Below are 20,147 nucleotides of genomic sequence, written 5' to 3' on the forward strand. Positions count from 1 at the left end.
TATTTCTCATCATAATGTATATAGATTTCGACGATGCGTGTTTATGTTGATGTGCAGAGGCAGACTTCGATACATGTCTTGCGTTTAAGGTTAATTTTTTTTGGTAGCGCTCTATGTGATTACCCTCTAGTGCATGGGACCCTTATCGGCTTGACGCACGTTCAACGGTGTTGCTTGTAACGATTTCACCATTCCTGTGCAAGTTTCACTGGTCATGGTAAGCTCTCTCGTTATTACATTAATAAAATAAATTATTACTGGTAGGTTTGAAAATTCGGAAAATCCATTCACATAAAGTTTAGTTATTGTTGATTCTCCAATTTTATATAAATCTAGTATGATAAAAAGATGTAAATTACTAACAAAATAGCTATTTCTAACAAACATATAATCCAAATAAATGTCAAAAATTATTATATTTTATTTATTTACTTATTCAATGTTTAATTTTTTTTATAAATGATGTTTTGCGACAAAATAAATTAATATAACATATATTTAGACAAACATATTACAGTAAACAAATATTAATATAATATTTATTTTATCATATTAACATAATTATATGTGTATCAATATTATTTTTTATAAAATAATAATTTATGTAAAACTAATAATCATGATATATTGGAAAATTAAACTTTAGAATTCTCTGTAAAACATATATTTGCTTTATAAAAGAGAGGATGACAATAGTTAATGCAGAAACCATGAAAATCTAGAGCAATCTATAAAAAAAATTATAAATCAAAATATAAATATTTCCATAGTATCACACTACTTCTAAAATTTATCAACTTTTAAAATCTTCAAACTCTGTACAAATTAAACTCCCAATAAGCCGTTCTTAAATTTTCTCTCTTTTGGAAGTAATTTTGTTGTTTTTTTGTTACGAATACTCTTTGCAGCTGTTTTTTTAAATTAACATCTTATTTGTATTTCTCTCGTGAACTTCATAATTGTGTTTCAACTTTTTTTTTGATCAAATTGTGTTACAACTTAGGCCTGAGACTTTTATCCGAGATTCGGATTCGATCCGGATCCGATCCGAAAATCTAGATATCCGAAGGGACCGAATCCGGATCCGGATAGTAAAATGTTGGATCCTTCAAAGCTGGATCCGGATCCGGATATCTTTATTTTTTAGTCCGGATATCCGGATCCGTAAGTTTTATTAATAACTATTTCAAAAATAGTAATATCTATATATAAAAATTAATTTTATTTAATATATTTTCATTTTTATAATAGTATATATAAATTGTATGTAAATTTTGTAATATTATACATAGAAATAATTAAAAACATTATATATATATATATAATTATTTTAAATATTTTATATATATTAATATTTTTATTTATTTATTTTAAAGATCCAAATCCGGATCCGGATATCCGCCGGATATTACAATTTTTAGAAGGATATCCGATATCCGGATATCCAAAAATCTCGGATCCGGATAAGGATAGTAAAATTATGGATCCGTTAGATAAAGATCCGAATTCGGATACTTTAAAATTGTCCGGATATCCGATCCGTCCCAGACCTATTAATACAACTTATAATTAAGGATTTTACAAAAAAGAAAAAAAAGACTTCCAACTAAGGACAAGGTGAGTGGTCGCCATCCTCGTACAGTAATGTGGCATGTGCAATCTGTCAGGCATTGACCCATATACTCATGGGAGAAAAAGAAATGTCCCTCTCCCACAATAATGTACTCTGTTCCAAAATATAAAATGTTTAGATAAAAATACACACATTAAAAAATTAATTTTTATCTAAAAAATATCATTAAAACTATAAATTAATGGTATTCAACCAATTACAAAATAAACTATTAAAATATGACTAGATACACAATTTTTAATAAAGTAAAAATTACATAGAAAAATGAAAACATCTTATAAATTGAAACATCAAAATTCTGTAAAATATCATATTTTTTAGGAACAGAAAAAGTATAAATTTAATACTGTTTCGTAATAAAAATCATTTGTTGACAAAAAATCATTTTAATTTTTTTTTGTTTCAAAATGAATGATTATATATTTTGGATGTAACTTTTCAAACATAGTTTTATTTTTTATTTTTTAACTAACCAATGAATGTTTATTTAAATTATTTCTATTTAAATAATTGTACATTAAATAAAGCTATATATATATTTTTTAAAAAAAAATTTAATCCGATTGAAATATGTCAAAGTGACATTTTTTGTGAAATGAAAAGAGTAATTAAGAGTGTGATTGTTGAGTAAAATTAGCGCAACAAAAAGTAGAGTAAAAAAGTTTACTCTCTGTTTCCACCTAAATGTATCCAATCAAGATAAAAATATAAAAGGTGTTTACTCTGATTTGTGCTGGAAAACTGATATTTTATTTTGTTTTGGTTGTTTTACCAATCAATAAATGTTTTGTAATATTCAATAAATGTTTCCTTTTCTTTTTCTCTTCCATTTCATCTAAGTTGCGCTGGTTGTTTTACCAATCAAAGCTTAAGATTAGTTTGAGACTATTTCCGTATGCGTTTATTATTATGGCATTAAGAGAATCCGAAGAAAGTAAAGCGTGGGGCAAGAGAAGAGTCATTTTTGCTTTTTTGACCGTTTTGGCAGCATGTACCAGCTACCAACTCACGTGCGCCTCTAACCTTGTGGTATTTACGAATTATGTTATATATTTTAACTAAAACTTTTTTTTCTTAACTTCAATTCACAAAATATATGATACATTTTTTTTTGCAAACAAAATAAGTATATAATAGATTGCTTCCTTTCAAGTTATGAACACGTCTAAAGATTAAGACTGGGGTTTAGTTATCCTGTTTTTTTTTGAACTATAGTTTAGTTATACTGTTATATTACTATTATTAGAAACTGGCATTTTACTGGACCAATATATGCATGGCAAAATTAGTAGTCCATGATTCAAAGTGTTATCTAATGCATTCATATACAAACATTAAACTGTAGAGTTTGATAATAGGAAAAGAACATGTAAAAGTAAAACTGTAAAGCATATATATGACACTTTATATATCTAATTTATTAAAACAAAATACATTTTTTGAGTTCTCCTGATTTCACACTTGATAATATTGGACGGATAATATGAGTAAATTTTGAAGTTAATGATTATCAATTCTAATAATATTCTATATTCCATTACCACATAGAATGAATTTTGAATTATTACTTATCAATTATTCTGAAAATTATATATTATATTCTTACATAAAATATTTTTACACCTACCGAATATTTTCACTATCCAACAAAATTAATATTAACTGAACAAAGTAAACTTTCAAAAAATTTGTTCCCACAATTAAAAATTCTCAAACCCAAATATGAAAAACTGTTAAATTCAATTATTTTCAACAATTTTAGAATATTTATATTCCATTTTTTGCATTGTGCGATTTTTTAGAGATACATAACGTAATTAATGTAAAACAAGATCAAAGCAAACATTAAATCAACAATTTTAGTATATAAACTTAAAAAATTTGGTACCACAATAGAAAATCGTGGACTAATAAAATTGTCAAAAGACCCTAAATTACATATCCTTCTAATATTTCTACCACTATCTTTGTTTGATAGGTTTTTTTAAACACCAAATGTTTATATCTATTCTATTAAAACTCCTCTATGACCAATTGTTATTTGTTTGGTCCAATTATTTATAACTCACTTTCTTAAAAATTTAACTGCCATGACATGTATATATATATTATAACCTCCTCTTCCCTTGGTATTTTATAACTTCCCGATGAAAAAAAAATGAAAAAAAATAACCTCCTCTTCCCTTTACTTCCTATCATTTCGGGATGCATTACTTTGAGTGGAAAAAGTATTCGACTACAATCATTGACAGCAACCAATTCATCTATTAGATGCTTTGATTTTCGCATGCCTGATACCATTCTGTATATACATTATCAATAACAATTAATAGCATTTATATTCATATATAGTATCAATAACTATGTTTACAAATAAATAAATAATTATACCAGCTTTAAATATCGGACGGTTTGAATAAAAATATCAAATAATTTAGATAATTTTAAATTTATGGATAAAAATATTCGGGTAATTTTGTTAATAAATAGTATTTTTAGTATATTTAACTATTTAAAAATTAAGTATAATTAATATTTGTGGGTATATAATTCCATTTTAAAATTTTGGATACCTATTTGGTTAGCGGTTTGGTTCCGTTCAATTCAATTTTTTGGTTCCAGAGATATATGATTCACTTGATTATTTATGAATTAGGTTTACATTTGGTTTTAGTTTTTTGGTTCTGGATAAATGTGTCTAAACCTATACAATATCTTATACAGAAATTAGGGGTGGTCGTTCGAGTACTCATTCCGATTTGGTTAGGATCTAATTCGGATTTTGGGTTTTCGGAGTTTAATATTTTAGCCTCATTCAGATATTTTTAAATTTTAGTTCTGATTCGAATAACCCATTGAAATTATTTTAAAAATCTTAAAGTTCATATACTAAATAATATTGATAACTAAATTGTATATTGATATGTTTGTTGCTTCCTACGAGCAAAACACATACCTATTTCATTTAACTACTTTTTACATTTAACTGATTTTATGAATGTGGAACGGGTGATATTCTTTTTTTTTTGTTCAACCAGGAACGGGGTGATATTCATTTTAAGCTATATATAAAAAATATACCGAAAAAACAAAACAAACAATATACCCGCGCTTTGTAGCGCGGGTCAAGATCTAGTTAAAATTAAACTTCCATTAGTTAAGTCTTCGTTTTTGTAATCTGAGTTTTGGTTTGATTTTCATTACAGAGTGTTTTCTGGCAGGTCGGAGATAACTTATTGAAAAATTATCGAACTTTGTAAATGTGATGATATCCTCATCTTCAATCTCTTTATTAATTATTACCATTCCTTTCAGATAGAGATGATCGAATCAAAATGTTTTACTTCTCTTCCTTTCTTTTAACTGCTTTAAGTTTGCTAATCTATAAGAGAGATTCTTCAGATATTTGTTCTTTCTGATTCTGCTAAGTTTTCCCCGGTGGTTGGTGTTGTGTGGGGTCTGCTTTTAGGGATTGTGGTGGTGGTAATTTTCAGATCTGCTCTGCCTCTCCTCCGCCCTTGAGACCGCCCTTGAGACCGCCCTTGAGAGTCGCACAAGGTCGGAATGGTTCTCTATTCTCCAGCTTCTCCGAGGCTTCTCGTGGTGTAGTGTGTAAAGCTAGATGAGTTTCCAACCTAAAACCAATTGGTGATAAGTGAAGTGGCTCATCCATCTTATATATTATTAATGATCCCTTCCAATATCCGATGTGAGACATTTATCCCTAATACGCTCCTCGAGATTATGGTTCTTTGAGCGTCAATCTAGGAATGTTTGGGCAAGGATCGATGGGCCGACTTTGGGCTGGATCGATAATAGATCAGATGGGACTGCATGGATCGGACTCTGATACCATGTTTAAGCTAGATGGGCTTCGTAATATAGTGTCTCGGAGCTCTGGGTTTTTGGGTCGTGGTGGGGAGTTGATCAAGTCTCTACATCTTGGTGTCTCAGTGTGGTTTCTCTCTGTCTCCCCGGCCAAGTCAGGCACCTGCGTTTTTCTTCTCTGGTGATGCGCACAGAGAATAGAGGGTCTCGTGTGTGTCCTCCTTTTTTTTTCTGGCCTTTGTGCTTGTTGGCTCCAGGTCTGCTTGCTGCGGCGTCGTCTATGGCGTAACAGTCGCTCACCAGGATGGTGGCCCTCACTTTGATCCTCTCTGGCTTTGGCAATGGGTCCTATTTGGTTGTGCTCTCTCTCTGGTTTCGTCTTCTCTGCAGGTCTTCGGAGATGCGACACCGTCGAGAAGCTTGAGAACTGTGGTCCGGTTCTCGGATTCAGCAGCTGCCAAGATTTGCGTGAGGTTGTGGTGGTCAACAGGTTCCGGGAATCTTGCGGACTGTAGCTGTTTGACCTAGGCATCCCAGTGCCATTATTTGGTCGCTTGACCAGTGATGGTAGCTTAGGCCTCTTTCTTCAGCTTGTAGGGTTGTTAATCAAGTATGTTGATATCGTTGCTCTCTCTTGTCCCGTCTTTTAGTGTTAGTCGTCTTCGGTAGTGTCGAGATGGGTCTCGTTCACTTTTCAGATCAGGTTCTAAAATGTCCTAGGATTTTGCTGGGTTCGTGTCATGTAGCGTCGTCGGTCTCTGCTGGGTTCGTGCTGAAGATATGTTTCGCCAGTCTCTGCTGGGTTCGTGCTGCAAGTCCATTTAGTCTTCTGATTTGATGGTAGCTCAAAGCGTCGTCGGGAGCAGTACCTTGAAGCGTCGTCGGGAGACTAGGGTTCGTGCGAATTGGCGTCGTCGAATTTCCTATCCACTTTTGTGGTTGTTGATCAGATCTTTTAGTTCTAAAATTGTCTCCAATTTTTAGTTTTAATGTTTGTTCTTTAAGTCTTCTTCCACTTTTTTTTGGGACTTAAACAACTTGTATGCTTTTTCATTTTCACTAATGAAATATTTACAGTTTAGCAAAAACAAAAATAAGTTTTCATATCTTAGTTTTTACTTTATTATACAGTATAGCTGAGATGCTACCATTTTTTTTCCAGTGATACACGTACGACACATGACCTAAAAGTTTAGTCGCTTAGAGCATGATTATTGCTATAACCCCATTTGGATTTTTTAGTGATTAGTTTAAGAATAGAAGTTAGTTAAGAAATTTAGTTAAGAAACTCATAGATTTTATACTTTATTGGAAGTTTTTTAATTAGGAGTTACTTAAAAAAATAAAACTATTAAAATAATTTTTTTTAAATAAAATTATTTATTAAATAAAATATATTAAAAGATAACATTTAAAACATAGATTTAAAATTTTTTGATCAAATGTATCATCGATCGATTCCTCAAAAGTGTTTTGAGAAGAAATAAGTCATATATGGTGATTAAAGAGAGAATATGAGTTCGGTGCGGTGGAAAAAAAATTCTCAAGAGTGTTTTGATTAAAGAAAGAAGATGACTTCGGTGTTTTGAACCAAGAGTTGTTCGGAGGATTGAAATAACGAGAAGTTGTTAAGAAGATTGAAATTATTTAGATGAATTTTTTGAACTTGATAGAGAAATGGAAGAATACGAAGAAGGAAGAACAAAGGCTTGTTGAGAATACACTTTCATTACAAGATTGTATTTTAAAGACAATGCAACAAGAAAACAACAAAAACATGTCCATTTCCGTGACTCAATTCCGTGATACAAGAACACAAGTTGTTCCAATCAACACAGCAAAGTAAGCGTGACATGTGACTTCACCACAAGACAACAGAAGACCACAACACACGGATGACTTCATCACGCCCACTGCTCCCAATGCTCCACTCAGAAACCAAAGACAACACAAGAACAACAATGAGAAGACAGTAATATGAAACAGAAACAGCTTGTCATTACCAAAACAGAACAACAAGAAGAAACATACAACAAATGATTCAGCCTTCTCATTTCAGCTTCAATATCTTTCTGTGAATAGAGTAAGAACCAAGGACTTATGAGACTTATAGTTTTATTTCTTAAAAATTGGAAAGAAGATCATTAAAAAACGTACGGTTGTTGGAGCATTTGACTCGTCTGAAGAACATGATGCGCCATATACATCTGAATTATGAGAAGATACATCAATGGAGTCCCTCATACCACCTTCAGATTCGTCAGAAAAAGAACTTTGTATCGTGGGATTCCTTTGGAACGCAACTTGGGTAAAGGCTTGTTGACAAGTATCTATAACAGAGGAAAGTATGATGTTTTAGATATCTATCTATAACATGTTAGATAAGGTTGGTTAGACTTACCAACTTGAGTCGAGATGGATCGAACTCCATGTCCCTCCTCCCTTAAAAAAATCAAATCCAGGTTCAATCTCATCATCTAATCAGCACCAAATCAATTGTATAATCTCAGAAGGATCTAACCGGTTAGAAGAAAGAGGAGATGGGAGGAGACGCCGATTCGATCGAACGGAGGAGACGCCGATCGAACAAAAGCGATCGTCGTTGTCTCGACAGAGAACACGAGAGAAAGGAGAGAAGAGGAGAGAAAAGAAAGAAAAAAAGAAAAAAAAAAAGGAAAAAAAAACAAAATTTCTTGGTTGGCCGACACTTGTACTAAGAAACTTCTTTCTAATCGGTTACAAAAGGCATGAAATAAGAGCCGGTTATACAAATTTAATCTGTTTTCCATTTAATTAAATGCCTAATTTTCTTTAAAAACCCTACTAAGAAACTCGAATAATGGTGCTCTTAGAAGTACTGTCATGTTTCACGAGAGATACAAGACACATGTAAATAATTACTTTAGTATTAGTACATATTTTGTTCAGCAGATTAATACATAATAAGATTTGTACTTTTATGTATCTATCACTTTATTGACCATATATACACATATGACCCTGATATAAAAATAACATAATATAGAATGTATATTAAGTGTGTTCAAATAAAATTAAAAATGAGTTACAAATATAAAACGGTAACAAAGACCAATCAATATAATAAATCCACATATTTAGGTGTTTGTAAAAAAAAACAAATACAATTTGAAATTTTATAATTTAAGGTGTTTCATAAGTACAAAAAATATTACACTTCCAAAAACTTTAATATTGAGAAAAAATTATACAAATTTATGCAAAAAATTATAATATAAAATTGATTCAATATAGTAAATAAAAAATCATAGTATAATTTAAAATACATCATGAAATACATCTATATTTCTTTTCATACAAAGTTAAAATAGTTATAATGATTCATAAACTATAGTATAATATAAAATATGTTAACCCTATTACTTTTTATCCATTAATATATTAAAAATACTCCTAATTTCTCTATAGAAATAAATCACCTGAATATTTTGATCTGAAGTACAGACCATCGTCCCCCTAGTGACACAAGGTCGATGGTGTTTCCTAGATGGTTCATGGAAAGATAAGGATACATTCTCAGGACAAGGCTGGTATAGTACTTTACCAGGGTTTGATGGGCTGCTAGGGGCAAAGAATGTAAGGGCATGTCTTTCACCCCTTCATTCGGAGGTAGAGGCATTGATTTGGGCAATGGAATGTATGAAGAATTTAAGACAGTTTCAGGTAACGTTTGCAACGGATTGTTCTCAATTGGTGAAGATGGTTTCGGAACCAGAAGAATGGCCAGCATTCGAAAGCTATCTGGAAGATATCAAGCTTCTCAAAGGAAGTTTTCTCAACTCAGTTATCGTCCATGTACCTCGGACAGCGAATCTTCGGGCGGATAGTCTAGCACGCAGTGCTAGGAAACAATCGTCCTTTATCGTTCACATGGATGCGGAGTTACCGATTTGGTTTACAGAGTCAACATGAATCTGTAAATTCTTTGCTGTCAAAAAAAAAAAAAAAATTTGATCTGAAATATTTAAATTTATCGGAGTTACCGATATTTTATCCAAAAATTCAAAAATGTGATTTTCCCCGAATTATTTAAAATTATCTGAAAAAGGGGAACCAAACCAAAAATGAATTGAACTCAAAATTTTATCGGTTTCTTAACATTGTTTTCTAAACACAAAATCAAAATATCAAACTGAAACTAAACTCAAATTCATAAATAATCAAAAAGTACTTATATCTTTTGAACCAAAAAAAAACTAAAAAATATAATTTAACTAGAACCAAACCAAAAATTGAATGCCCGTACCTAAACAAATTTGTGAGCAAACAGACACGTTAATAAATTTGTCAACAAAAATAATCAAAACGGGTGATTTATGATTATCCAAACGAAACATACTATTTTCTTTTTTCAAAAAAAAAAACATACTATTTTCTTAAAATTGTTTTTGTTTATTTTCAATTTGTATGAATACTTTTCTGTTGAAGATCACATGTCCCAAACAATACGCCTACCAAACAATATAATTTTGAAGGAAATGTGTCCCACATGTCTAATAACACATGATTTTTATATATTTTTGTAAAACAATATAACTAACTAATAAACTGTGAAGAAAAGCTGTACGGTCTGTCGACGTCTTTACAATGGCTCCTTCTTCTTCAGCTAATGTTCGTCCTTCTCATATCCTCTCCATCCCACGACCGTCACCGACCTGCGTTCCCAACCTCCGTCTCCTGGCCTCCGGTTTCAGTCTCATCTTCAAATCGAGTTACTTATCCGCCGAACTCTCTTCCCGGCAAACCAGGAGTGTGCAGGTTCCTGTAGTTTCCTCCACTCGAAAGCAACGTCGAAGCATGGAACAAAGCAATGTCTATGTTAGTGATTTTTTTCTTGGTTCGTGTTCAAATAAAGTTTGAACCTTTTTGAAATTTGGTGTTTCTTGTAAGGTCTATCCTTAATTAGTTGTCGTTAAAAAGGAAAAGAATTACCACAAAAAACCAGTTTTCTAAAGAGCTTTTTAGGGCATTTCGAATGGTCTGCCAATTTTTTCCTTTAAATGAGATAAACTTAAAATTTTGTTTTTGTTCCTATGGTTTTACTCATTTCCCACTCAAAACGAATATTTTAAATATATTGTATTATTACTATTTATTATTAATTCCAAAATTCTTATTATTTTATAAAATTTACTAATTTTACCCAAATAAAATTTATTTGAACTAAATATTCATTATATACATATATATAAGTTTAGTTTCTTAAAATACATAGAATAATTTATATAAACTTATAACTGTATTGCTACAGTATATTAATTTCTGTAAAGTGTAAAACATAAATACTAAATATTTTTAGGTATAAAACAAAACTATAAGAAAATAAGGATCAATTCATAACAAAAAAATTTAACATTAAAATGAATGTGTAAATAGTATTCCCTCAAACATAAACTCATTTTTTCTTCAGAATAATGCATCATTAGAATTTTTTTTTTCATTTTTGATATTTCCTTTAAAATAGAAAACTGTTGGAGACGTCGATTATTGAGAGGCCGATTATCTTTTAAACTACATAAAAAATTACAATATTATTGTAATAAATTATAACAATTAATATATTTTTCGTTTTGTAAAATTTGTTCTTTCAATATTTTTTCACACAGATTAGAAATAATTGAAATATATTATTTTATTAATTATACGTATTCAATCAATAGTATTTAAAATAAATAGAACTATTTATAGAATTAACGCGTTTGCAATTAATATTAAACTCAAAAATACATTACAATTTTAAAATGATATTTTAATGTAAAAATATTAAAATGACACTCTTTTGAAATAGAGAGATACTTGATCAAAATAAATAATATAAACTTTATCATTTGTAAAAAAATAACAGTTAATATAAAACGTTACTATTTACTATTCACTATGTTACTGTAACCTAACAAATAATAATTGCAAAAATGGTGGGCCAGTGCTTCACACCTACACTTTTTAGTTATGACTTATTGTGACCTTAATTACAAATCCATATTGTAAAACCCATGAGTGAGTGATGATCCTCTTAGGTGGCTTCAAATTCTATGGAAACGGAGATTGGAAGTCAAGAAATCACCAAGAATCCGAGCTTGATCTGTGCTCCAGTGATGGCGGATTCAATAAACAAGATGGTGACTGAAACGTGCAAAGCACGTGAACTGGGTGCAGATTTGGTGGAAATTCGATTAGATAGTCTCAAGGGTTTCAACCCTCTTGAGGATCTTAAAACAATCATTAAAAAATCTCCTCTTCCCGCTCTATTCACCTACAGGTTTGTGTGTGTGTGTTAAAGCTTGGGACTACTTTCTTGTGCTGCAGTATGAGTAATGTTGTTGTTTATATAATGTCAGACCAAAATGGGAAGGTGGTCAATATGACGGCGATGATAATGAGCGGCTGGATGTGCTCCGTTTGGCCATGGAACTAGGAGCTGATTACATTGATGTTGAACTTCAGGTTATCATCATAATAAACTGATATTTTTTTTTATTGTTTTGATGCTAATTAGTTTCTCTTTCTTCATATTTTTTATGTGTTTAAGGTTGCAAGTGAGTTCATCAAATCGATTAAAGGAAAGAAGCCTAAAAATTTTAGAGTTGTTGTTTCATCACACAACTATCAGAATACCCCTTCCCTTGAGGATCTCAATGACCTTGCTGTAAGCATACAACGGGCTGGAGCCGACATAGTGAAAATTGTTACTACTGCTGTGGACATCACAGATGTTGCTCGCATGTTCCATATAACTTCAAATTCTCAAGTTAGCTGCCTTGCCTTGCACGTTTGCTGCTGATCTCTGAATGTGATTCTAATGTTTGAACTTGTTCACTGAAATTTCAGATTCCCACAATAGGACTTGTTATGGGTCAAAGGGGTCTAATGTCTCACATTCTTTGTTCGAAATTTGGTGGATATTTGACCTTTGGCACCTTGGAATCCGGAAAAGTTTCTGCATCTGGTCAACCAACGATCAAGGATCTGTTGGATCTTTACAACTTTAGAAGAATTGGTCCTGACACTAAGGTTTATGGAGTTATTGGCCAGCCTGTCAGTCACAGCAAATCACCTGTTGTCCACAATCAAGCTTTCAAATCAGTTGATTTTAATGGAGTATATGTTCACCTATTAGTTGATGATATTGCAAGCTTTCTCAAAGCATACTCATCCTCTGATTTCGTTGGATTCAGGTAATTTTTGAGGGTAGAGCCGGCCCTGAAATTTTGAAGGCTATAAACAATTTAGTAAGAGTTTATATAATTTTTTTTCCACAAATTTTTGAGCCTATATATATATATGTAAATTTTTCTTAAACTTTTTGGGACTATAGACCAATACTTCACCAGCCTATGCTCAGGGCCATCCCTGCTCCAGAAGATAAACTTTTCGAGTAATGAACAGAATCGTTATGTATATCTTTTTGAACCTGTAGCTGTGGAATTCCTCACAAAGAAGCTGCATTGACATGTTGTGATGAGGTTGATCCATTGGCAAAGGTCCGGTTTGCTAATCACTATGGGATGGAATAAATCTGCTTCAACCCTGAATGCTTGATTAATTACTTTTTACAGTCTATAGGAGCTGTGAACACTATACTAAGGAGACAAAGTGATGGAAAGTTGATGGGTTACAACACGGATTGTATTGGTTCCATTTCTGCTATTGAGGATGGCCTTCGAAGTATGTTCTATGTTGACAGCATTAAATCCTTTGTTGGAGAAATTAGACCATGATTAATCCGGGGTTCTTAGAGTGGGTTCTTAGCGGAAGTTAAGAAACATTTTCTTAACTTCCGCTAAGAACCTCATCCTAAGAACCCCGGGTTAATCATGCTCTTACGGTTTTACTCCTGTTGGCTTTTGCTTCTTTTTTTTGCTTTCGTTAAGGCTCAAGTCATCCGAGCAGTGTACGTTGTACATCTGCTTCGCCATTAGCCGGTAAAACAGTGGTGGTTATTGGTGCTGGTGGAGCAGGCAAGGCAGTTGCTTATGGTGCAAAAGTGAAGGGGGCCAAAGTTGTAATTGCTAATCGAACTTATGGTAAAAATACATGTCTCTTTATTGAAACTTTTAAGTAGTGGTGGTTAGGCACTTTATAGAAAATTATTGTTTATGAGGACATTTAGACCGATTTAAAAAAAAACATTTTGGAAAAATAGCTTCGTTTAGACTTGATTTGCTGACTAGACGGACGCCTAGACACTGCCCTATACCAATTTTTAAATCACTGATATGATTTGTTAACTCTTTTCATGGTGTTGTGTTATTTTGAAGAACGAGCACTAGAGGTTGCAGAAGCAATCGGAGGCAGAGCGGTATCTCTAGCGGATTTAGAGAACTTCCATCCAGAAGACGGCATGGTTTTGGCCAACACCACTTCTGTAGGTATGCAACCAAATGTCGGTGAGACTCCCATTTCCAAGGTTAGCTCTCTCTCTCTATAGAGTAACGAAGGATCCGTTATATTCTTTTCTTTTAATGTATAGCTTCCTTATTGGTTCCCCAGCATGCATTGAAGCACTACGCACTAGTATTTGATGCGGTGTATACTCCAAGAGTCACCAGACTGTTACGGGAAGCAGAAGAATGTGGAGCCGTAACAGTGTCGGGGTCAGAGATGTTTGTGAGACAGGCTTACGAGCAGTTTGAGATTTTCACTGGTTTGCCCGCTCCAAAGGAACTCTACTGGAAGGTCATGTCAAAGTACTGAAACCTCTCTCGCTTGTGTGTGAATGTCTTATCTTCTTCGTCATCCATTGCATGGAAACTCAAGTCAATAAACTTTAGCTGTTTCTCTATGTATTGTATTTATATAAAACGATAAAAGCTTTTTGAGTTGATTAGATTATGAAAATGTGCAATTATCGAGTTTACTGATTGTGAAATATGTAACAACTCTTTTCGTCTCAAAGACAATAACAAGAACACCTTTTTTTTCCCTATCAGATTTATTATAAACGAATTATATAAAATCTTTTTGATAAATTATGGTTGATCATTATCCGTTATCCACTCACTAATCACTTTTAAGTTTTAACTCCATACTAGATTTTGACCTGCCCTTAACAGGGTGGATATGTTTTTTATTTTATATTTTTTTAGAAATTTAATTTTTTATATTTGTGTGTTTTATTAATATTTGTGTTTTTCTTTGTATAATCTATACTATTAAAATGGAAAGATTCTTAAAAAATCTATTTATGAAAGGTTGCTGTACCTATTTACTAGAAATTTAATATTTGATATTTACCTTAATCAGTCAAAATATATCAATATTATTAAAATATGATCTTTCCTAATATTACTCTTACAGTAGTTCTGTATCCAACAAATTAATGTCGTAATCAGTTGAATTAGTTATGCTTTTGTCTATGTTATTTAGTTAATCACCAATATGCAATATCATTTACATATGATTTCTACTCCATCTCACATGCCATCGCCGTCAACTCATAAGTGGGTCTACATACACTACAAGAAAACATAATCTTAACGAGGGCGGTTTTCCTCGTTATTTCGTCGTAAAAGAGGCTTTACGACGAATTAGCGAGGAAACGCGTTTGCTCGTTACACGTCCGTCGTAACACATATTTCCTCGCTAATTCGTCGTAACTTAGCGAGGAATATATTTCGTCGTAAAGACGAAGTAGAACGATTCGTCGTAAAGACGTCGCTACAATTCCTCGTAAGGACGTCGCTACAATTCCTCGTAAATAACTCGAAAACAGTTCCTCGTAATCTACACGTAAATACCTTGAAAGATTTTCCTCGCAAAATACACGTAACAACCACGAAATGATTTCCTCGTAAAATGGTCGTAAACATTTCCTCGTTATTTCCTCGTAAATACTTCCTCGTAAAATACTCGTAAACTGTTTCTCGTCATTTCCTCGTAAGATTTCCACGTAAAGAGGTCGTACATTAGCTACGAATTTACTTCGTTTTTATTATTTTACAGAATTTTAAAATATAATAAAAAAATAATTAAAATTATTTAATTTAATAATAAATTAAAATTCAAAATAAAAATAAATTCATATGAAAATATTTTATAAATAAATAAGTTTTGAATTTATATAATACAACAACAAAAAAAAACTAAGGGTCGTTCATCGCCCGGTAGAATTCATCACTCCTCCTCGTAACATCCGCCTCGTTATGTACGTCGCCGGATGACTCGCCATGAATGGGATGTTGTTGTCGCATGTTCCTCAACATGGACTCCCATTCCGGATTTGTGGCCGCAATAACGTCTAAGAAGCCCTCGACTCCACCCATACGAGATTTTGTCGCGGTCAACTCGTTACGCAGCTGAGCGGACTCTCTACGCAGCTCCGTGACTTCATCATCCCGTCGCTGACCATAAGACGATGTCGCTCTCGGAACATCGTTGACGGAACCAATACCCAATGTCCGTCCCTTTTTTTTAGGGACAACCTTAAAAACAAAAAAATAAATATTGTAAGTAAATATTTAAAGTTAAATTAAATGAATAATTAAAAATTAATTTTTTTGAAAATTTACCTCCTCGTAAATCTTATCCACTTCAAGTGTGGATAAGGTGACGGGTAATCCGTCGGTAGACTGCTGGGTCAGCTGAGTCTGGCGGTCTTCAACCCGAGCAACTACGTCGTTGTAGATTTGCTCGGACTTGCCATCTACAAATACGCCCGCCTTGTTCTTGTGGGTCCTCTCGTAAAGTTCCATAAGAGACGGGAGATGTCCCGTCTCTTTGGCCTAAAAAACAGTTAAGAAAGTTAGAATAAATTAATATAATTATTAAAAAAATTATTTAATAAAATATTTAATTACCATTTCCAAACGGACACCGGCGTGGGGTTTTTGGCCCGTAGTGTGAAGCATCGGCCCGTTCCCGTGCTCATCGACCGTGTTACGGGAGTTAGAGCAAGCCTGGGCGATTCTAATCGAATCAGGAAGGCGCCAATAACGGATGAGGCCATCCCACACGTCCGTGGTGAGCTCAGCGGGTTTGCCACGCTCATACCCCTTCACGATCCAGTCACCCTTCCAGTTGGAGACCGTGTCCAACAAGCGAACTTTCGCTTTCGCGTTAAACTTCTTCCTCACCCTCTCAGTGATCCCCAAAGCCCAATTATATTTTTGCTGTTGGAAAAAATAAATTAACAATTAGTTTTTTAGAAAGTATATATATAAATCATGAAAAAATTAAAAAATATATAATTAATTAATAGAAACTTACAGCGTAAATTTTGAACCACGTCTTTCTGACGTAGTGAGGCGTCTTACTCCAGTTTGGATGTGCCATGGAGAAGTAACCCTTGATCGTGTCGGTTACGTCCGATGCAAGACATCCGTCAACCCCCCACCTGGAAAATACAAATTTAAAATATAAATTATTTTTTAATGTTATAAAAGATATTTAAACGAATTAAAAAAATTAATGCAACATACCACAACGTTCCGTCCGGTCGGTCTGGGTCGATGACTGGTAAACCTTCTCTGCCTGGCAGACTGAGAATGTCCTCTACCGTGTACTGCGAGTAAGGAGCACTCGGAGGCACCATCAGATCAGGATGAATATCAGCGACCATCGGAGGTGCCATCGGAGGAGGCACAGGAGGAGGCATCGGAGGAGGCACATGAGGAGCCGATGGTGCACTAGAAGAAGTAGACCCAGAGACTCTCTGAGTGTACTGAGTCTCGGGGACAGTCTCCTGGCCCGAAGAACTGGGAGCGGAAGAAGAGGCCGGGTCTAAACGACTACCCGGCTCACCGAAGATCTCTCTGTAATGGGCAGTAAGTCTTCCTTTTCGAACCTGGAAAAAAAAATGAAATTTTTAAAATTAACATCAACAATATATTTTCCAACATTATCCACCTAATCAACACTAAATAACATAAAATCCGCAAACCTATCTAAATTCCCTATACTAACCACCTAATATATCCTAAACTAACCAAATTAGAGAGGAATCAGAGAGGCTTACCATTGCTACGAAATGGAGAGGAAGTAGAGAGGAAGTAGAGAGGAAAGAAAGAGTGAGCGGTCGGGTGTATATATAAGATTACATATCGTCGCAAATTCGTCGTAAATTTACGACGAAATAGCGAGCAGTTACAAAGGCCCGTGTTTTTTTTTACGAGGAAATGGCGAGGAATCACAAAGGCCTGTGTTTTTCTTTACGTGTACTTTACGACGATTTTGCTTACGTGGAATTAACGTGATTTATGTTTAAATCTTTTTACGTGGTCTTTACGACGATTTCATCCTACGTGGAATTAACGAGGGTTATGTTTAAATCCCTAGAACCCGAAACCCGAAACCCGAAACCCGAAACCCCAAACCCCAAACCCCAAACCCCGAAACCCGAAACCCGAAACCCCAACCCCGAAACCCGAAACCCCAAACCCGAAACCCCAAACCCGAAACCCGAAACCCCAAACCCGAAACCCCAAACCCCATATTCCTTATTTTCTACTTCATATATTCCAAACCCCCATCTTTAATTTTCTACTTCATATATTCCAAACTCCAAACCCGAAACCCGAAACCCCAAACCCGAAACCCCAACCCCGAAACCCGAAACCCAAAACCCGAAACCCCAACCCCGAAACCCGAAACCCGAAACCCGAAACCCGAAACCCGAAACCCGAAACCCCAAACCCGGAACCCGAAACCCCAAACCCGAAACCCCAAACCCGAAACCCGAAACCCAAATCCCCATCTTTAATTTTCTACTTCATATATTCCAAACCCCCATCTTTAATTTTCTACTTCATATATCCCTAGAACCCCAAACCCGAAACCTGAAACCCGAAACCCCAAACCCCAAACCCGAAACCTGAAACCCGAAACCCGAAACCCCAAACCCCATATTCCTTATTTTCTACTTCATATATTCCAAACCCCCATCTTTAATTTTCTACTTCATATATTCCAAACCCCATATTTAATTTTAGGTTTCGTCGTTATTTCCTCGTTGTCTTACGTGGACTTTACGACGATTTTATGCTACGTGGACTTTACGACGATTTCATCCTGCGTGGACTTTACGACGATTTCATTCTACGTGGACTTTACGACGATTTCATCCTGCGTGGACTTTACGACGATTTGTGCTTACGTGGAATTAACGAGTGTTATGTTTAAATCCCTAGAATCAGAAACCCGAAACCCGAAACCCCAACCCCCAAACCCCATACCCTAAACCCGAAACCCCAAACCCGAAACCCCAACCCCGAAACCCGAAACCCCAAACCCGAAACCCCAAACCCGAAACCCGAAACCCCAAACCCGAAACCCCAAACCCCATATTCCTTATTTTCTACTTCATATATTCCAAACCCCCATCTTTAATTTTCTACTTCATATATTCCAAACCCCAAACCCGAAACCCGAAACCCCAAACCCGAAACCCGAAACCCCAACCCCGAAACCCGAAACCCAAAACCCGAAACCCCAAACCCGAAACCCGAAACTCGAAACCCCAAACCCGAAACCCCAACCCCGAAACCCCAACCCCGAAACCCGAAACCCGAAACCCGAAACCCGAAACCCGAAACCCCAAACCCGGAACCCGAAACCCCAAACCCGAAACCCCAAACCCGAAACCCGAAACCCGAAACCCAAATCCCCATCTTTAATTTTCTACTTCATATATTCCAAACCCCCATCTTTAATTTTCTACTTCATATATCCCTAGAACCCCAAACCCCATATTTAATTTTAGGTTTCGTCGTTATTTCCTCGTTGTCTTACGTGGACTTTACGACGATTTAATCCTGCGTGGACTTTACGACGATTTCATCCTACGTGGACTTTACGACGATTTCATCCTGCGTGGACTTTACGACGATTTCATCCTGCGTGGACTTTACGACGATTTGTGCTTACGTGGAATTAACGAGTGTTATGTTTAAATCCCTAGAATCAGAAACCCGAAACCCGAAACCCGAAACCCCAACCCCCAAACCCCATACCCTAAACCCGAAACCCCAAACCCGAAACCCGAAACCCCAAACCCAAAACCCCAAACCCGAAACCCGAAACCCGAAACCCGAAACCCAAACCCCCATCTTTAATTTTCTACTTCATATATTCCAAACCCCCATCTTTAATTTTCTACTTCATATATCCCTAGAACCCCAAACCCCGAAACCCGAAAGCCCAAACCCGAAACCCAAAACCCAAAACCCGAAACCAAAAACCCGAAACCCCATATTCCTTATTTTCTACTTCATATATTCCAAACTCCATCTTTATTTCCATTCCAAACCACAATATCCCACATTTGCTTATTCATAAAACAAACTCCCAGCATTACCTTATTCATAAAACAAACCCCACATTATCTTATTCATAAAACAAACTCCCTCATCTTATTCATAAAACAAATACATCAATCGGATACATCGACATTCTCGTCATCACTAGAAACATCATCATTTTCATTAAACTCGTCTTCAACAGCTTCGTCTGTGGCATCATCGGTAAGATCTTCGTACTCGTGATTATGCGGATCAATGAGAAGGATGTCATCAATTTCTTGTTCAGGTTCCTCGACTTCATTTATCTGTTCTTCTTGCAATGGTGGTTCTTCTCCACTGATGATTCGTCCTCGAGGTGTAACTTTGATCACTGCTAACCAATTTATACCTGAATCTCTCATCCGAGGGTATGG

At 34.7% G+C, this 20,147-nt stretch overlaps 2 protein-coding genes across 6 annotated transcripts; one reads left to right on the forward strand and one right to left on the reverse strand.

Moving 5' to 3' along the window:
* Positions 1-7,150: 7,150 nt before the first annotated feature.
* On the reverse strand, positions 7,151-8,638 carry LOC106380229. Of its 5 annotated transcripts, XR_007324352.1 has the most exons (5): positions 7,983-8,638; positions 7,863-7,903; positions 7,619-7,791; positions 7,493-7,533; positions 7,151-7,386 (listed from the first exon to the last, which is right to left on the reverse strand). XR_007324352.1 is itself a non-coding variant. In XM_022705535.2 (4 exons), exons 1-4 carry the CDS (start codon positions 7,936-7,938, stop codon positions 7,323-7,325), a joined length of 354 nt encoding a protein of 117 aa, XP_022561256.2. In that variant the 5' UTR covers positions 7,939-7,957; the 3' UTR covers positions 7,151-7,322. The 5 variants fall into 5 exon arrangements, 2 of the variants coding, with proteins under 2 accessions (XP_022561256.2, XP_022561255.2); XR_007324353.1 differs by lacking the exon at positions 7,493-7,533 and having other exon boundaries at positions 7,983-8,634; XR_007324354.1 differs by lacking the exon at positions 7,493-7,533 and having other exon boundaries at positions 7,151-7,374; positions 7,983-8,629.
* A 1,378-nt stretch (positions 8,639-10,016) lies between these two features.
* On the forward strand, positions 10,017-14,426 carry LOC106397587 (bifunctional 3-dehydroquinate dehydratase/shikimate dehydrogenase, chloroplastic). Its single transcript, XM_013838201.3, has 10 exons — positions 10,017-10,318; positions 11,518-11,759; positions 11,839-11,944; positions 12,030-12,248; positions 12,329-12,675; positions 12,918-12,981; positions 13,057-13,165; positions 13,372-13,524; positions 13,759-13,907; positions 13,991-14,426. The coding sequence occupies exons 1-10, from the start codon at positions 10,088-10,090 to the stop codon at positions 14,192-14,194; spliced, it is 1,824 nt and encodes a 607-aa protein (XP_013693655.2). The 5' UTR covers positions 10,017-10,087; the 3' UTR covers positions 14,195-14,426.
* The last annotated feature ends 5,721 nt before the right edge of the window (positions 14,427-20,147 follow it).

This window comes from Brassica napus, chromosome C5 (assembly GCF_020379485.1).
Source record: "Brassica napus cultivar Da-Ae chromosome C5, Da-Ae, whole genome shotgun sequence".
Taxonomy (NCBI): Eukaryota; Viridiplantae; Streptophyta; class Magnoliopsida; order Brassicales; family Brassicaceae; genus Brassica; species Brassica napus.